At 42.6% G+C, this 18,178-nt stretch overlaps 1 protein-coding gene across 1 annotated transcript in view; it reads left to right on the forward strand.

Moving 5' to 3' along the window:
- TRIQK (triple QxxK/R motif containing) overlaps window positions 1-18,178 on the forward strand; it is a 143,045-nt gene that overhangs the window by 79,085 nt on the left and 45,782 nt on the right. Inside the window, exon 4 of the mRNA XM_075582753.1 lies at window positions 16,801-16,886. Within this exon, the coding sequence (XP_075438868.1) occupies window positions 16,801-16,886 (86 nt within the window). The remainder of the gene's footprint in view (window positions 1-16,800; window positions 16,887-18,178) is intronic.

Consider the following 18,178-nt stretch of genomic DNA (forward strand, 5'->3'; position numbering starts at 1 on the left):
TAAGTCTTTATGATAATATGTATTATAATAACAGTTCTGGACCAGTCATCCTTGCAAAGGTAGCTAATCATTTTTAGAATCAACTTTCGGATAGAATTCTGAAACCTAAAGTCCATGCAAAATTCACGTTCACATTAACTGTAGTACTAAAGAACCACATAGCAGTCAAGGGTTTTAATGATTACTAAGGCCCAGATTCACTAAACGGTGCTAAGCTTAAGCATGCCTTAACTCCCATTCACTTTCTCTTCGTTTGCTATCAAAACGTAAAAAAAATATTGCTTTATTATAATAAGGGCCATTAGTCACTCAAAATGAGCTGTTAAACGTGACACTGTGTTTGCTGCATTTTGGCCCTACGAGGGACTTCATCTTGAAGCACTTTTGCTTCTCAAAGGACCTTTAATACATTAATTACTGAATAGAAATGTGTCCTTTTGCTGAGCCCTTCAATGCTTTCTAAACAGTCTCTTCTGAATGCCGCAGTGTTCTGCAAACATATTTATCAAAGGAGCAACTGGCCTGTAGACTCTCTTCATAGACATTTTTTTTCTAATCAAGTATGGGGAATGTTAAAGACTGCTTTGTGATTGCAGCAAGTATTTGATTATAATTGATAACCATTTAACTTTTATTAAAAAAATAAAATAAAGTGCCTTATGCATTTGTATATTGGTATGTGATTACATTAGCAGTGTTTACATTCCAAATGGAAATACACATCAATAAGTCAGTATACAAGGAATATGATTTGATGGAGCCACGGAGATGCCGCTGAGCTTAAAGCAGCAGTCTAAGCCGATCACCATTTTTGGGGGGCATTTACATTTTTTTCTACATGAAGAGATCTCTTCTTGCCCGTTGCAATACTGTTTTTATGTTTAACGTCTAGTACTTTTGGTCAGGAGATAGAAGCATTTGAAATGTTAAGTTTATGGGAGGTTAAAATGAAGCTGTCCCAATTGCTGTCTAAAGATTACCATGGTAACCTCCGAAGCTAGTGTGGCCTGGGTTCTCTGGTTTGGCTTTTACCTACACTGCAGCTTGAGAGAAGGGAGGTTGCTGCGGAGTCAGGTGACTAGACCTGGCCAATGGAGTGTTAGGACTCCCTGCTGAGGCATTTGGTGCTCTGAAGGCTTGCTGTCAGTTGGAGCAGGGACGCAGCTAGGGGAGGTTGTACAGGTGCAGGGGTCTGTGACCCTCTTCACTAGGCCAGAGATCCCCTATGCCCCAAATAGGCCCCAACTCATCCTAAGCTTGTGGCTGCTGTAGGGAAGGCCCTTCAGTTAGGGATCCTGAGCCTTTAGGGTTAACCAGCTTAGGGCCACAGTGGTTTCACTTGAACTATTGCTGCAGCAGTCTGGGACCAGACTGCCAGAGAGTGAACGAGGATCATTGTGGAAGACACTCCAGAGAGAGACATCCCATCCAGCGGAGGACATCCTGCTTCTCGTTGTTAGCGCGCCCAGGTGTGGACACACCTGGCAGGTAACATTCGCCAAACGTGCACCAACACCGGTTTAATAAGTCGCTGATCACGCCTAGAGGGGTGGGCATCTTTTTGGGACACTTATTGGGTAAAGTGACCAAGGAACACCTCTGGTACTGTGGACACGGTGTGGGGATACACGGTTGTGGGACAACGCCCTGCACTGCGAGGTTTAGCTGTAACCATTAGTATTGCTATTGCCTGTATGTGGTTTATGGTTATTGCTCACAGTAAATGTTATAATTGTTATTCTTAGAACCTGTGGACTGTTATTAATAGTTCCTGCTCGGGGTTATCCCATCTAATTGGGATCCCGTGCAGGTGGAGGCGCTGCCACTCCATGTATTCGTTACCCCAGGCTCCCAGTAGCGGAGGCTCAGATCCCTGTGAGCCGACGGGTACCGCCAGCACTGACAGACCCCTCACATTAGAGGGAAAGAAGACTACATTAGGAAGCCAGAGAATAATACAAATCTGTTTTGTTTTTTTTATCACTTGAAATAAAGAGCTGGCTGCACTCAGAGGGTAAGATACTAACAGTATATGGGTTAAATTTATGTACTGGGGAGGATAGCTGCTTTAAGAGATCAGTTTACACATGTAATTTAAATTAAATTTTATCATTTTTTAAAATTATTTAAAAAAAAAGATTAATTTTTGTTTCCTTTTACCTATCAAATAACAAAGCCATCAAAGGTTTTGTGTGATTTAGTCCATTAGCAACCTGAAAACAGCAATCCTATCTGAAGGGGCCTTCAGGTGTTGTATTGCATTATCTTCTATGTTTACAGTAGATGTACTGTATGTGATCTACTCTCTTTTTTTTTATTATTGTAAAGTCATACTTTTGACTTTACAACCCCTGGCCTTACACCTGCTGTACAGACCAAAGTTTCAGCATGTAGCTCTGAGATATCATCATGGATGGCCCTCCGCCGCCTTAAACTCAACATGGCAAAAACAGAGCTCCTCATACTTCCTCCCAAACCTGGCCCTACTACCTACTTCCACATTACTGTTGGAAGTACTATCATTCACCCAGTAGCCCAAGCACGCTGCCTAGGGGTCACACTTGGCTCCTCTCTCACATTCTCATCTCACATTAAAAAACGTTTCTAAAACCTGTTGCTTTTTCCTCTGCAATATTACAAAGATACGCCCTTTCAACTCTGTTGCTCGACTGCTAAAACTCTGACTCAGGCCCTCATTCTCTCCTGTTTTTCGATTACTGTAACCTCCTGCTGTCCGGCCTTCCTGCCTCTCACCTGTCTCCCCAACAATCTATCCTGAACGCTGCTGCCAGAATCACTCTACTCTTTCCTAAATCTGTCTTGGCGTCTGCCCTGCTGGAATCACTCTCCTCGCGTCCTATCAAATCCCACATCTCGCAGTCAATTCTCCTCCTCACTTTTAAAGCTTTAAACTCTTCTGCCCCTCCTTACTTCTCGACCCTAATTTATCGCTATGCACCATCCCGACTCTTGCGTTCTGTTCAAGGAGGTCTTCTCTCTACCCCTTTGTATCTAAAGCCCTCTCCCGCCTTAAACCTTTCTCACTTGCTGCCCCACACCTCTGGAATGCCCTTCCCCTCAACACCTGACTAGCTCCCTCTCTATCCACCTTTAGGACCTACCTTAAAACACACCTGCTTAACGACGCATTTGAGTAGCTCCACGGCTAATACTATACACCTGATACATTAAGCTTGGCCCCTTGCTGACGCACTTTCCAGAATGCCCTCCTACTGTCTCTATGTCCTTCCTATCTACCAATTAGATTGTAAGCTCTTTGGAGCAGGGACTCCTCTTGCGAAATGTTACTTTTATGTCTGAAGCACTTCTTCCCATGACCTGCTATTTGTATTATTTGTTATTTATATGATTGTCACTTTTATTATTACTGTGAAGCGCTATGTACATTAATGACGCTATATAAATAAAGACATACATACATATGCATTTAAGCGATCGGACATTGCACAGTACTCTGTTCAGGCACAATTAAAATAGAACATTTTGATTTCTGGTTAAGGGGAATTACACATACAGTATGCAGATGTAGCAAAGCTTAGTGGCTTCGGTGACGCTGCCATGTGCGGCCACGTGACAGTGGCACCGAAGACTTAGCGCTGCAGGGGGTCCCATTCAGAAAAATGGGACCCCCTCGGCTCCGTCTCGGCAGACATTGTCTCGACGCTGCAGATCTTTGCTTGTTCATCCTCGACGCCAGGGACAGTAAGTCTTCCCTCATCTGCCCTAGCCATTGCCAAACCAATTGCTTCCATAGTCAACTCTATCCTGTCTGCAGGCCATATCCCTAAGACCTGGGAGACTGCCAGAGTTGTCCCAATCTTCAGAAGTGGGGATAAAAACACTGTCTCAAACTACAGACCAATCTCACTTCTCCCAATTCTATCCAAAGTCATGGAAAAATGTGTCCACTCCCAATTAAGCGACTACTACACCAAGACAAATTTCCCTAGCCAATTCCAGTCTGGGTTTCATCCCAAACACTCCACCGTAACTACCCTGCTAAAAGTTTGCAATGAAATCTAGTGTGGAATGGAACGGGGACAACTCATTGGTGCAGTATTCCTAGATTTTGCAAAGGCTTTTGATACAGTTGATCATGTTATCCTGCTTAACAAACTCCAGAGCTCTGGAATAGGGAAGCATGCTTTAAACTGGTTTCAGTCCTACCTATCAGGAAGATCCCAACATGTGTCCATCTCAGGCTCTAACTCCAACCCCCTGGATATCACCTGTGGTGTCCCGCAAGGCTCTGTTCTGGGGCCCCTACTCTTCTCAGTGTTCATTAATGATCTTCCCACAGCTTGTAAGGAAGTCTCAATACACATGTATGCAGATGACACAATCCTATATGCACACAGCCATAGCCTCTCTGACCTTCAACACATACTTCAGTCTGACTTTTTGAGACTCCAAAACTGGATTTCCCAAAACAAACTGTTTTTAAACACTGACAAGACTGTAACAATGGTATTTGGGACCAAGACTAAATTCTTAAAGCTTCCAGCGACTGAGCTCCATATTAGAACCAACACTAACACCACCCTAACCCCTGTCACTAGTTTTAAATACTTGGGCTTATGGTTTGACTCTTACTTAACATTCGGAATGCACATTGATATCCTGACAACCAAGACCTACTGTATGCCAAACTAGGGGTACTTTACAGGAACAAATCCTCCCTAAGTCTCCTGGTCAGAAAGCGTATCGCACAGCAGATGCTAATGCCAATTATTGACTATGGAGACATAGTATATGGCACGGCACCTCAAACCCACCTTAGCAAACTTGACACCCTCTACAATTCAATTTGTCGTTTTGTTCTCCAATGCAACTACAATACACATCACTGCGAAATGCTCAAAGAACTAGATTGGTCATCACTAGAAGCAAAGTTCACCTTTCCTGTCTTGCCTTTAAATTCTTTATGGGCCAGCTACCTGAACAAGCTCCTCACCCCTACCACATGCAGCACTTATCACCTGATGTCAGACTCCAAATAACTGTTCATGGTCCCAAGGCTCAACAAAGTATCCGGACGTTCCTCCTTCTCCTTCCGTGCACCCCAAAACTGGAACAACCTACCAGAGACTCTCACATCCACCACCAGTTTAAGTTCTTTCAAATCTAAGGCTGTCTCACATTTTAATCTGGTCTAACTGTGTCATTCGCCCATAATATATATTTTCTTTAACTGAGCATGCAATGTCTTATATATAATGTATACCTTGTTCATTTATGTAACTGTATTTGTAACCATGTATTATTTGTCTTAACTCTGTGCCCAGGACATACTTGAAAACGAGAGGTAACTCTCAATGTATTACTTCCTGGTAAAATATTTTATAAATAAATAAATCTGTACTGGCAAATAAAAGACCAAAAAATGCGGAAAAAAATCTAGGAACAAGCCCATTTTCAGGTGGAAACAAACCCTGAAATGCCTTTCAAGCAGAAGCAGCTGTATTTTCATTGAACGAACCATAGTTTGGGAAGCTTTTCTGCATGTGTCTATTTGACGGCATAATGTGCTCGTAAGCAGCTTAAGCAGGATTCATAAAAGAGCAAAGCATTAATTTTTAAAGCAGCAAATGCGGATGGAAAGAAGCACTGCCACATGATGATAATGAGGGTGGATATTGTCAAGTCGGCTGAGGAAAAGGAAAAAGACGAGCTTTGAAATCTGAACATTTATAAAACAATAACCAGATATTCACATAATAATGAGCCTGGACAGCACGGAAAAGAAATGGCAAGCAGGCAGCAAACCTCTGATGCAGGCTGATAAATTCGGAGACAAACACCCAGAAGCTATTGGATATAATTTATTTTGTAAACAAAAAAAAGGTTATGAACAGTGTAAAAGGAAAAACTACATTCATCTTTTTTCCCATGTAAGATGAAACAGATGTATCCCTCTACCACTGAAGAGGCTTCACTACCTTTACTACCAGGGTGACGGGCAGTGAAGTGGTCATGTTCTGTCCTGGGCTTCCTGCGGCTCGGTGTGCTTTGTCAGGCAGTTTAACTCATCCCCTGTCATGCAGATGTAGCCTAGTCCTCCAGCTACTGTCTTTCTTTTGGCCCTGACAGTGTAAGTCCTATTAGGCACAGGCATTGTGAGGGATAAACTCTCTAATGAAGGCCTAGCCTATTGTTGCAGCCTGGATGCATTGTTATTGTATCCAGGGGGGGGCCTAACAACAACCTGAGTGTGTCATCCTTGGGGAGGATACTGGCTAGGTCACATGCACAAAATGTGATGCCTGTCAGTATCGGACCTGTCCTGTTATGGGGCAGGTTTACAAGCCACTTCCCTGTGGTACATAAGCTGACACACTCCCAGTAGTCAGGGCTCTCTCCCCTCCCCCTGTGGAGTGGGAGCATCTTACCCTTTATCCCATTAGGGGGTAAAGGAGGAGCTGGGGAGGGGCCTACCGGGCCTCAAGCCTTGTGGGTGCTGCTCCAGGGAATGTGCCTGCTGTGAATACCATACTGCTGTAAATAAAGACTCTGTTGAACTATCCTTTGTGGCTATCTGTCTGGGCCATTATCTGAGTTGCCAGTGGGGACAATCCTGGCTGCACCAGGATCCTCACCGGCTGGAGGCGCTGTACTATGGAAGATTATCTTTGAGAACCTGTCCTGATGCCTCCCCACAACACTGCGGAGTTCGCAAGGCCTCCAGTTCCACCTCATAGTTATGCACCGCACCAGAACACACCAGTAGTGACACAATCTCCCTTAGGGTGGGAGGAACGGGTGCTAAACAAAGATGGAGTTTTCTTAGAATTTCTGATTAACTTTATTCACAGGAAGTGAAAACGTTTGGGAATACATAAAATAAGGCGTAGTTGAAAAAAAAATTATGACATTACTAGAGATGGGCGGATTTGGATCTACTGCGGATTGGCCGGTTCTTTTTGGTCTGCGGATTTCAGCGGATCATTCTCAAAAACGGTGATTCGCCTTATTGCGGATTTTTATATATCCGTCCGCGGATTCCGCAAGACGCTGACGGATTTTAAGAATCCAATCTACGCATTCAGCAATCCGCACACTAATGATCAAATCCATGGATTGAATTCTTAATTCGCGAAATCCGCGGATGGATTGTTAAAATCTACCCTGCGGATTGTATCCAATGGTGGTTTTAAATGAATCTGCCCAGATTGACACTCTAACAATCCGTCAGCGGATTTGAAAACGACGGAACGGATGTTGAATGGCAAATTTGGAAATATCCGGGAAACTAATTTCGACTGGTTCGCCCATTTACAGCTACCACAAGGGGAGACAAGGAAGATGACAGCAAGATCTGAAGAGTACAAACTGCAAGCCTGGCCATGAGGGGAACAGGCCAGGACTAAATCAAGTGCAGTGAGGGAGGAAAAAAACAAAACCCCAGGGGTCTGGGGAAGGGTAGTTGCTGATGGCAACAGGCAGATGAACAGCTCTAGTAGTAGCAGAGGAGACAGAGCAGGAGTGGGACTGAAGCAAAGGACTACTAAGCAACAGGAGGAGCAAAAACCACAGAGCTGGAGGCAGCACAAGTAATGGCACTGAATTTCTTTAACATTAGGGAGAAGCTGTTCTGACCACATCTTAGAAAGATTTATACAATATTTATGGGCAGAAAGGGGAAGATGCTTTCTCGAATAATATTTCTTAAAAAAAAATTAAGTGAAACTATGAGTCTCTCAATAATAAAGCAGAGGTTCTCTGGATTGTAAATTAAAACATAGCGGGACTCTTCCCACTACTGGTTTAGATGTGCAAGATTAAAAATAAATACATCTACTGGAGTTCTATAATAGGCTGCACCGAAGTGCCAGAGTGAAGCAGTAACCGTGTTCTAATTACGAGAGTGACAACAGTGAATGCATTGTTGATAAAGCAGTTCCTCTGTTACCAGCATACAGTACATGAAAAATAAGACAAAAAGCAGCTTCTGGAAATGCCTGAATTTTTAAAGAATGTTCGCATTTGCACCTGTGGCATGTCTTTGATCTACTGAATGTATGTTTGTTAACTAGTACTGTACATCTATATGCATTTCGAACCAGTAAGGAAGATGTTTAAACTTAAAGGTTAGGAACAAGTATCTATCCGGAAAGAATTGTGGGTCCTATGGAACATATTGCAGGCTTCTCAATCCTGATGCTGCTTCCTGCTCAGTAAGTACCAGCAGCATGTCAAGTGGAAATGTAAAATCACAGCATCTCCCGTTACTTGGCCTAAAGTTAGGTTTGGGAGTCTGCTCCACATGAGAGCATTCGGTATACATCAAGCTTTCTTTGTGTTGATTTGTTAAGCAGATTCCTTACAGTACCTTTGGGAAACTTCGTTAAATAGAGTCACATTGGGGTTATTTACTAATGTCTTCTTGCTCCAAATCTGGCACAAAACCTGCAGTACAGAATTTTCCCATGATGTTTCTTTTATGTGTAGCGCTGCTTCCCCCTTCCCTCCCCCCTCCCCCCCGGGAGTTTTGCTCTTTCTACAGGTGTCTGTTGGTGCAAGTACCTGTTGGTGTCCAGGAGATGCTGAGGTTCCACGATGGTGTGGGGAAACAGGGCAGGCTTTAGTTGTGGCTTCATGGTTCTCTCTCTTTGTGCTGCGCCTCCATCTACCACAGGCTTCAGGAGTGCTGGATGCAGTCCCTATGATAGAGCACTGTCATCCTCTCCCTGAGAACCTGCACCCTCAGGCCAGAGTATATTGAACAGGAGTCTTTATTGGCATTCACTGCAGTCAGTACATACAGCGAATACTCTTTGGATCCCATGCTTCTGGATGGTCTCTGGGTCAGATATGTCCTTAAGCCTTATCACAGTCCCCTAGTGTGACTGTTCGTATAATCCCACCCCGCAGGGTGAGATGGCACACTTCCCTCACGTGTGCTCTCTCTGCTGGCAGACTACAACTCCCTAAATGTAGGCGTGCTTCTTCCTTAGTGCAGAAGGGGAGGGGACAAGGTCTGCACCGGGATTGGGCAACACACAGACTCTGTCCCACCTCCACTCCTGCCACTCAAGTAAGCTGCAGAGAGGGGGTGGGGGGGTAAATCCATGATGGGCCTGACACTACCTGCACCTACCAGGACTTATATGCCAGGGAGGGCAGACGTATAGCCAGGACCAGCCATGGTTTATTGAATCTACTTCTGCAGATTCATTATACCACCGACGACATTTTTTTGAGAGGTAGAAGTTTTTAAAAATAACCATTTTAAACATGTTTTGTCTTTGGACACATTGTAATCTATAGGAAAGTGTGCAATCAGCCAACTTGTGAAAGAAGTGACTGGGTGGTTGGCGAAATTAAAAGTCACACACAACAATGAAATCAGGGACAGTGGTACTTCATAACTTGGAAGGGCGTCAGAATGCATGGTATTTTAATTTGGAGCTTCTACATTACGTTTTATGAATATCTTCACAGATTGCTTAAGCAGAAATCTTTAGATAAAACAGGTGTCATATTTGGTACAATTGAGAAAAAATTTTTTAAGTGAAAATAACATTGGTAACTACACTGGATATTTCTCAACGTGACACACTGAGTGCTTATTTGTGTGTCATTTCCCAGAATCCCTGGCTGTAGTGCAATCATTGTATGCTAAAAGATAATAGGGAAAGGCAGGTTTGTGGATCTGTTTGAGACATGGGAATGTGCTCATGAGTGTTATTTTTATTTGCTATAGAAAATTATTGACATTTTGAGCTAATTGTGAAGTCTGTGTGAGTTGTTGTGAATTGAATGCTTGAGCTTTGGCACACAGTGCATCTATGTTTAGAAGGTACCTGTATTTCAGCACTTCAAAGGAAAGCATTATCTTTCCAATTAATTTACTCTGTTCAATTAACATTTTTTTCTCCAGGCATAAAAAGTCTGAACTAAGGAGCTTTTCAAGGCCTGGTCTTTAGTGCTTTAAGTGAGATAGTAAATACTTGATAGAGAATTGTCTCTTGAGGGTTACCAGCTTTGAGGCTCTTGTATTGATACTTTCATAAAGCCTTTGAACACAGTGCTTGCAACTCCCAGGTAATTTTACAAACAAGAATTAGCTCACATTTTATAAATTGCAGTCAAAGCTTGTATTCTCATTTTGGTTTGAGTTTTATTTAATAAACTATGCCAGGGAAGTTCTGATTGCCATTCCCTTTAAATCCTACTTTGTTTCAATGTGTGGTTTACTACATTTATGTTATGTAAAGTTATGTACACAGCATATCTTCAATATGTTACACAATTAGAAATATGATGCCTTTAGTTTTCTTGTATCAGATATTTCAGCATGTTTTCCAACTCGCCCCATTTATTGTTGAGACGCCATGATTTGTAGCTGAAAATTTTATAATGTTGTTTGCTGTCTCCCTGAAAATACATTTTCAACTTGATGCAAGTCCAAAGAAGTTTTGGAAATCTCCAACATTTTCATCCCAAATCTAACTCAAATGATTTTCCAAATGGGAGTCAGTATGATTACCAGGAAGAGTCTGTTGCGGTTACGATGATCATTCTATGTGTTTGGTCTTGGATAATTCAAGTAAAATTACTTTTTTTAATGGATCAGGCTCACCTTACTAGGGCCATATATTTAGAGATGGGCGAACTGCTCCAAATCCGTTTCCGCAGATCTTTTAGACCAAATCCATCACCCACACCAACATTCATCTGCGAATTGGGTAATAAAAAAAAAACGAGCGGATTAAGTTAGGGAGACATGCTTGTGGTGAAAAAGGAGCGCCCCTGGGAGATGGCCATGCAAAGTATATTTAAATGAGTCCCATTCCACCTTTCCTAAAAGTATTTCCATGCTAACTTTATAGATTTGACAAGCCAATGGCACTTAATGACTGACATGTTGTACTGGTATAACATTTCAATATACTTTGCATAACAATATCTCCCAGGGTACCTCAGGTGCACACGATTTTTAGCACAGGCATCTCTCCCTAATTTATTTGGAGGGAAGTTTGAAGGGATATATAAAGTGCTTCAGACTAGTAAAATAGCTATTCTCCCTCTCACTCTCTATCCTCGGATTAATCAAAGTGCAGATTAACAATCAAGGCAACAGATTTTGTATTGCTCTCTATCAAAACGGTGGATTTTCCTTTTTCAGACTGTTTGCGACTGTTCCAGGGACCGAAGGAACCAGCCTATCTGAGGCACATCCTAATCCACAAAAAAAATATCTTCTATATATTTGGCACCAATTTCTTAGTCAGAAGTGAGTTGTAGACAAATGGGACTCATTGGTAAGATTAATGAACATACAATCCCAGCAAGATCTAACACCAGAACACACACACACTCTCTCTCTTCTCTTCTCTCTCTTCTCTCTCTTCTCTTTCTTCTCTTCTCTCTTCTCTCTCTCTCTCTCTCTCTCTCTCTCTCTCTTTGTCTCTCTCTCATAAAAAGATCACTTGTGAGCACATTCACATGTCTTAGACAGGTCTGCAACCCTGCCTTTCACCATTATCACCAAGCATACAGTGGCTCCACTGCAGCAAGGGATTCTGGGAAAAGACATGCAAATGAGCACACAGTGTCACCTTTTGCCTGAAAACCATTTTACATTACATGGAACCCATATATATGTAGCCAGGTTCCCCTCTGTCTCTCCGGTTCCTTGTTTCCCCCTCGGTACCTCCGCTTCTGTGGGGGGTGGGGGGGGACGGGTTTGCCAGCGGCTCCCTCTGCAGGGTGCCTCCATTATGTGGTGCGAGCGAGTCGCGCATGCGCAAATAGACCTGCAGCGGCCATTACACACTTGCGCATGCGCAGTGAGTTAGGCACACGCGGCGGCACTAGGGAAAAGGCTCTGCGGGGACTACAGCCCCCAGCATGCATAGGGACATGCAGTCACATGGGCGCAACAGGCCAATAGGGCTGCCAGGATCACATGCAGCTAGGAGAGAGTTTTGGCGTGCTCAGAGCTAGCAGGTAGTCGGTGCTGGGACACAGGTAGGGGAGGGTGTATGTGCAGGGCATTTGTGGCCCCTGGACTAGGCCTGAGACTCCCCAATAGGCCCCAGCTAGGCCCCGACTCCCATATTAGTATTGTGGGACAGGCCCATTAGGTAGGGACACGGCCCCTTTAGCTGATTAGATGCAGGGACAAAGCTACATCGCTGCATAGCCTGTGGAGAGTGGTCTGGGCTCAGATCACTTGGCAAGATACTAAGACTGTCTGTAAGTGGGACACTTCAGCTGGATACCACACATGCGGAGGAGGACCTATCACAGAAGCAGTAGCATCATTGGATCAGCAGATCCTGTGCCGTTACCAAGCAGTGCGCCCGGGTACTGGAGCACCCGGCAGGTACCTATATCCTTAAGTGCACCAACAAAGTACACACAACATAGTGGCAGCGCTGACCACACATAAGGGTGGGGTTGGTATTCTCATGGACACCAGGTGGTTGGGTGCCCGAGGGCCCATAAGGTACTGTGGATACGGTGTGGGTTATACGGTGGAGGGGTAAGGCCCTGCGAGGCTGAAGGGGTAGCTGTAACCAGTAGTATTATTATCATCCGCTTAGCACTGCCTATTTACATGTTCTCTAGTAAAGGTTATCATTATCATATATTGTGTGTGGATATCAGGGTTGTGGTTCCTGTGAGGCGCTCCTCCCACTATGTTAGGATCCCTCCCAGGTGGAGGCGCTGTACCAAGTTGTATTGTTGTATCACCCCGGGCTCCCCATGGCGGAGGTTTGGGATCTCCGTTAGCCAACAGGTAAAGCCAGCACCCGTAGACTCTTCACCCTAGGGGGAAAGAGGGATGGATATATATATATCCCTATATATATATACTACTAGCATATATATATATTAGCTGATCTACCCGGCGTTGCCCGGGATGTAATTTTCCCGCTCCCCCCTGTCTCTCCGCTCCCCCCTCTCTCCGTTCCCCCTGTCTCTTTCTCCACTCCCCCCTCTCTCCGTTCCCCCCGTCTCTTTCTCCACTCCCCCCTCACTCTCCGCTCCCCCCTCTCTCTCCGCACCCCCCTCTCTCCGCTCCCCCTGTCTCTTTCTCCGCTCCCCCTGTCTCTTTCTCCGCTCCCCCTGTCTCTTTCTCCGCTCCCCCTGTCTCTTAGTCCCCCTCCACTCTCTTTCTCCGGTCCCCCTCCACTCGCTTTCTCTGCTCCCCCTGTCTCTTTCTCCGCTCCCCCTGTCTCTTTCTCCGCTCCCCCTGTCTCTTTCTCCGCTCCCCCTGTCTCTTTCTCCGCTCCCCCTATCTGTCTCCGCTCCCCCTGTCCCTTTCTCCACACCCCCTGTCTCTTTCTCCGCTCCCCCTGTCTCTCTCTGTCCCCCCCCTCTTTCTCTCCGCTCCCCCCTCTCTCTCTGCCCCCCCCTCTTTCTCTGTCCCCCCCCTCTTTCTCTGCTCCCTATGGAGTCATATAAATAAAACCTGAACACAAATACTTGGCTCCTGGATGCTGTGAATGTCTTAAATAAAAAATAGTGGTCCTTCTGGGGATTGCATAGTAATTGCAGCAAGTAGAACAGTCTCTCAACAATAAAAGTCCATACTATGGCAACTGGAGGCGTCCGTCTGTACCACTAACGCATTTCGCCCTGCTGGGCTTCTTCCCCGAGTGGGGACATCAGTCACAGGATACCTACACATTACTTGTTTGCTCCATTAAGCCTGTGTTTACTGCTTTCATTAGCGTTTGGGCTCATTATAGCTCTTTATTTAGGTGGTGGTAACGTCTGCAACTTTTAGTTCGTTGGGGGCCACTGTAATCACTCTGTAAGGTGGATTTTCCCCTTGCATTTGCTTAGCACATAAACAGGGCTTATTGCTATTCTACTGTTTCTTTATGTGCTCCTAGGGATTGTGATAACATCATGTTCATCGGTATAGGGACACAAAGGAGGGTGCAGTATTTACCTTATTGTTTATGACCGGCCGGTCTAAGGTTACTTTGGGTACTTTGTCCCCAGAATTATCCTTATATTGAGGTCTGCATCCCCAGTCTGTTTTCCCTTATCTATGTGCTTCAGTTCTCTTCATATCATTTTTTGGTCCGTCATTACATGCTGTTGGCTTCAGGAGGTTTTTTCCAGTGTTCTTTCGTGTATGTTATTTTAGTTTTTTTGTTGTGTTAGATGTGTTTAAATAAAAGTATGTTACTTTGATTTCTCAATTGCATCTTTTGTTAGATTATTTATAAGATATATCCGAGTGCTTTTACAGGGGTTTCTTTGTCTTTTTGTGTTTTATATTTATCTCTCCCCTTAGCACCGTCCGTTCCAAAAATAAAATAAAAAATTGGGATATTATCTGGCTTAGGATATCTTCGATTGTAAAATGGTTGTTTTGATTGTGGTATTTCTTTGTGTGTGTCTCTCTCATATATATATATATATATATATATATATATATATATATATATATATATATATATATATATATATATATATATATATTATATATATATATATTATATATATATATATATATATATATATATATATATATATATATATATATATAATCAAATAAAATGATCACTTGTGAGCACATTCACATGTCTTAGACAGGTGTGCAACCCTGCCTTTCACCATTATCACCTAGCATACAGTGGTTCCACTGCAGCAAGGGATTCTGGGAAAAGACATGCAGATGAGCACACCGTGTCACCTTTTGCCTTAAAACCATTTTTACATGGAACCCTTATATTATAGGAGTGCTACTGAGCGTGGCCAAATGTATGCAACAAAAGACAAAAATACCCAATGCTACATCCAATATGCCAAAATACATAGTTAAATACTTCAATGTTTGTATTCTCATGCGTAAGGGGGATTTAGTTAAACCCTTTGGCCAAAGCATTATAAGCCTGCAGCCACGTAACAACCAGAGCATATTATTTTGGTCACCAAAAACGGCACATGTAATGGAAAAAAAATAATATTCAAATATTTAAATGGAAATTCCTCTCTTCTCTGCATCAACTATCAGATAAATACATATTAAAGTACAAAGAAAAAAGAAAGAGGATGGGGGCAAAAGTTCTCCGAAAAATTCATTTGATTAATTCTGAAGTAAAAACTGTAGCAGCATACTGTACAAAATATATATATTTTTTTTAATTTGTATTCTGCTATTGTCATGTGCATCCAGGTTTCTACGATTCTTAAAGGCAGTAACCCGCCCCCAAAATCAGAACAAAAATTCTAGTTTAGATAAATAATGAGGGGCATGGGGGTTCCTCGGAGCTGAATGTTGGTTCTCCGACACCCATGTACCCTCCAGTTCCAAAGCGCCAAGAAAATGAAAAACATGGTCGCCGAGGTCACCAGCAGAAGGCCAGGACATCATCTACTGATGTTGGGGCTTTATAATGTATCCACCACCAGACAAGTAATCTTGGCCAGGGGACACAACGTCTTGTCATTCGGTAACTGGAGGATCCCCAGATGCTGGTGGCCCATGTACGAACTCTGAAGACGCCTCCGCTTTCAACTGCTGAACAAAAAAAAAAAAACCTTACAAAGTTGTAATGTTACATTAAAGGAGGTGCTGTATTACAGTACAGGCATACCCCGGTTTAAGGACACTCACATTAAGTACACTCGCGAGTAAGGACATATCGCCCAATAGACAAACAGCAGCTCACGCATGCGCCCGTCAGCACGTCCTGAACAGCAATACCGGCTCCCTACCTATACCGAAGCTGTGCGCAAGCGGGGAGACTATAGAGCCTGTTACAAATGCGTTATTTACATCAGTTATGCACGTAAATGATGATTGCAGTACAGTACATGCATCGATAAGTGGGGGAAAGGTAGTACTTCACTTTAAGTACATTTTCACTTTACATACTTGTTCTGGACCTATTGCGTACGTTAATGTGGGGTATGCCTGTGTTTGTTTCGGCTATAGACAACTTTTCCAGAAAGTTGTGCCTAGAGTTTGTGTCTATCTAATACCTGGAAGCTTTCTTGATTTGTAACTCAATATAAAAAAACATAGCTAAACATCTTGGAATGGCAGAGGAAATGACAACTCATTGCCCCTGATGCATGGTAATGAGACGGTGTTTAATGACAGGCATGGCGTGAAGAAATATGACGGCACTACTGTGGACTTCTACTTAATGGAACTACATTTTATTAATTGAGAACGTTTCAGTCCCCCCCCCCCCCCCCCACATGGATGAACAAAATTTTGATCTTAATTAATACAATTTTGATCCATTAAGTACAGAGTTACCATCATATTTCAGATCTCACATTATGCTTCTGCGTCTTTTGAACAGATGTGCTTCTGTCTGCCGGTATTTTGAGTGCTCCTTCTTCCTTGACAGGTATGCTATAGGATTTTAAAATTGGTTCCTCTGCCTGTCATTATTGGTGATTGAAAGTCTCTAACACCTATTCCTTTACTGATGTCTATAACTAAAATAAAATGGAAACTAATAAACGGAAGTCAATACGAGCAAAAATACTCAAACGTTGGGATAGAAGTTCCCTGAAATCAGATTAAAAAAGGCACGCACTTAATTGCACAAAACTTGCTTTCCAGAATCCTATATAAAAGCGCATAGATTTCGCTTCTTGTATGCGTATATGTTCCACTTTATTCTCCAGTGATGTTAGAAAATATTCCAAGTCGCTGTTTGTATAATTATAGTTATTGCAGTAGTATCTTTTTTTTTTTTTTTTTTTTTAATAAAAACAAAAATCAATAATGCTAAAATAATTACGAGTATACATTTCTTCATCAATAATTCATGTTTTTTTTTTCTACTTTAGGAAGACAAGACTACAAGAAAAACAAGCCTGTATTAAGAGCAACCAGATTAAAAGCAGAAGCCAAGAAAACAGCAATAGGAATAAAGGTAGACATCTATTTGATAGCTTACATTAAGTTTCTCTGCATGTCTACTTCCTTTTCCCTCAGGATGTGCTGTGTGAATATTGATTTCTGAGAGATATTGCTTATGACACTTCAAAACCCAAGTAGAATGGCAGCATCTAAAATATTTATCATGGACTGCTTTTACTTAAGGCATCAATTAACCCACTGATTGCTTTTATAGCTGCAGCTTTAAAGGCATTTCCACGCTCTTGTATCTTCAGTGGTGTATATAATGCCTGGTTGGGATGCCATACCTACAGTACACCAACAGTTTGTTAAAAATAAATAAATAATTTTTTTGTATTTGACTGTAATATCAACTGTAATCCATTATTGGAAAATGTAGTCCTGGTATCCGTACGATTTGTAAATATTTCCCTATATTATTTGTGAATACAATAATGTTTGTTTTTTTTAAAATACTATTTCAGAGCTTTTAGGGCATTTAAAAAAAAAATGTAAATGTACATTTGAGCAAGTTGAAAATACTATATGAAAAATGATTAGTGATGGAGGACCGTGATTTATAATTAACTGTCGATTTAATCAGTTAGAAAAGTACTGTGATTTGCCAAAACACAAAAGAACTTTCTTAAAAAAGATATCAAAATGGCAGATTTATTGACTGAGGAGTCTTACTTACAGTAATTAATGGTGTGTTTCTGCCTAAGGTGTTTTTTTTTTGTAGTGGGGTGATGCAGGGGATCCCCAGCTTCCCAAGATAGTACCACTGTTGGTCACGCTAGGCAATCAATATGGCAGTTTAAGGTCCTGAAGATACAATCCAATAGGAATCTGCAACGTCATCCATCGTGGCTTCCTATTGGCCTGCATGATCTTCAAACATGCAGGAGATACTGGCTGCCCCAGAGCTGAAATGAACACAGTTCAGATACAGAGACCCCCTGCTTCCCACCTTGGGGGAGGGGGGGGGGGTTATTTTTTAATACAGGAAATGCTCCTTTTAATATGCCTTCTGAACCCATGCCCATAGAAGAGCCCTGAATATTATAATGCCTGGAGAAAGAACCTGCATATTACACCTTTAAATGTAAACTCACCAACAAACTTACCATTTCTATCACAATTGTTATCGAACACTTTTGACCCTATTGGCTGTACACTAGCAAACAAGATGGATTGCAAGATTGCATTTTCTGGAGCGTAAATAAAACTCAGCATGCTCAATATTTGAGTTTTGGAATGCAGCACAAAAGCATAGGCAACTAAATCAGTATATTTCTTTAGCCTGACAGAAAAATAGCTTTTTGT

This window comes from Ascaphus truei, chromosome 2 (assembly GCF_040206685.1).
Source record: "Ascaphus truei isolate aAscTru1 chromosome 2, aAscTru1.hap1, whole genome shotgun sequence".
NCBI classification, from domain to species: domain Eukaryota; kingdom Metazoa; phylum Chordata; class Amphibia; order Anura; family Ascaphidae; genus Ascaphus; species Ascaphus truei.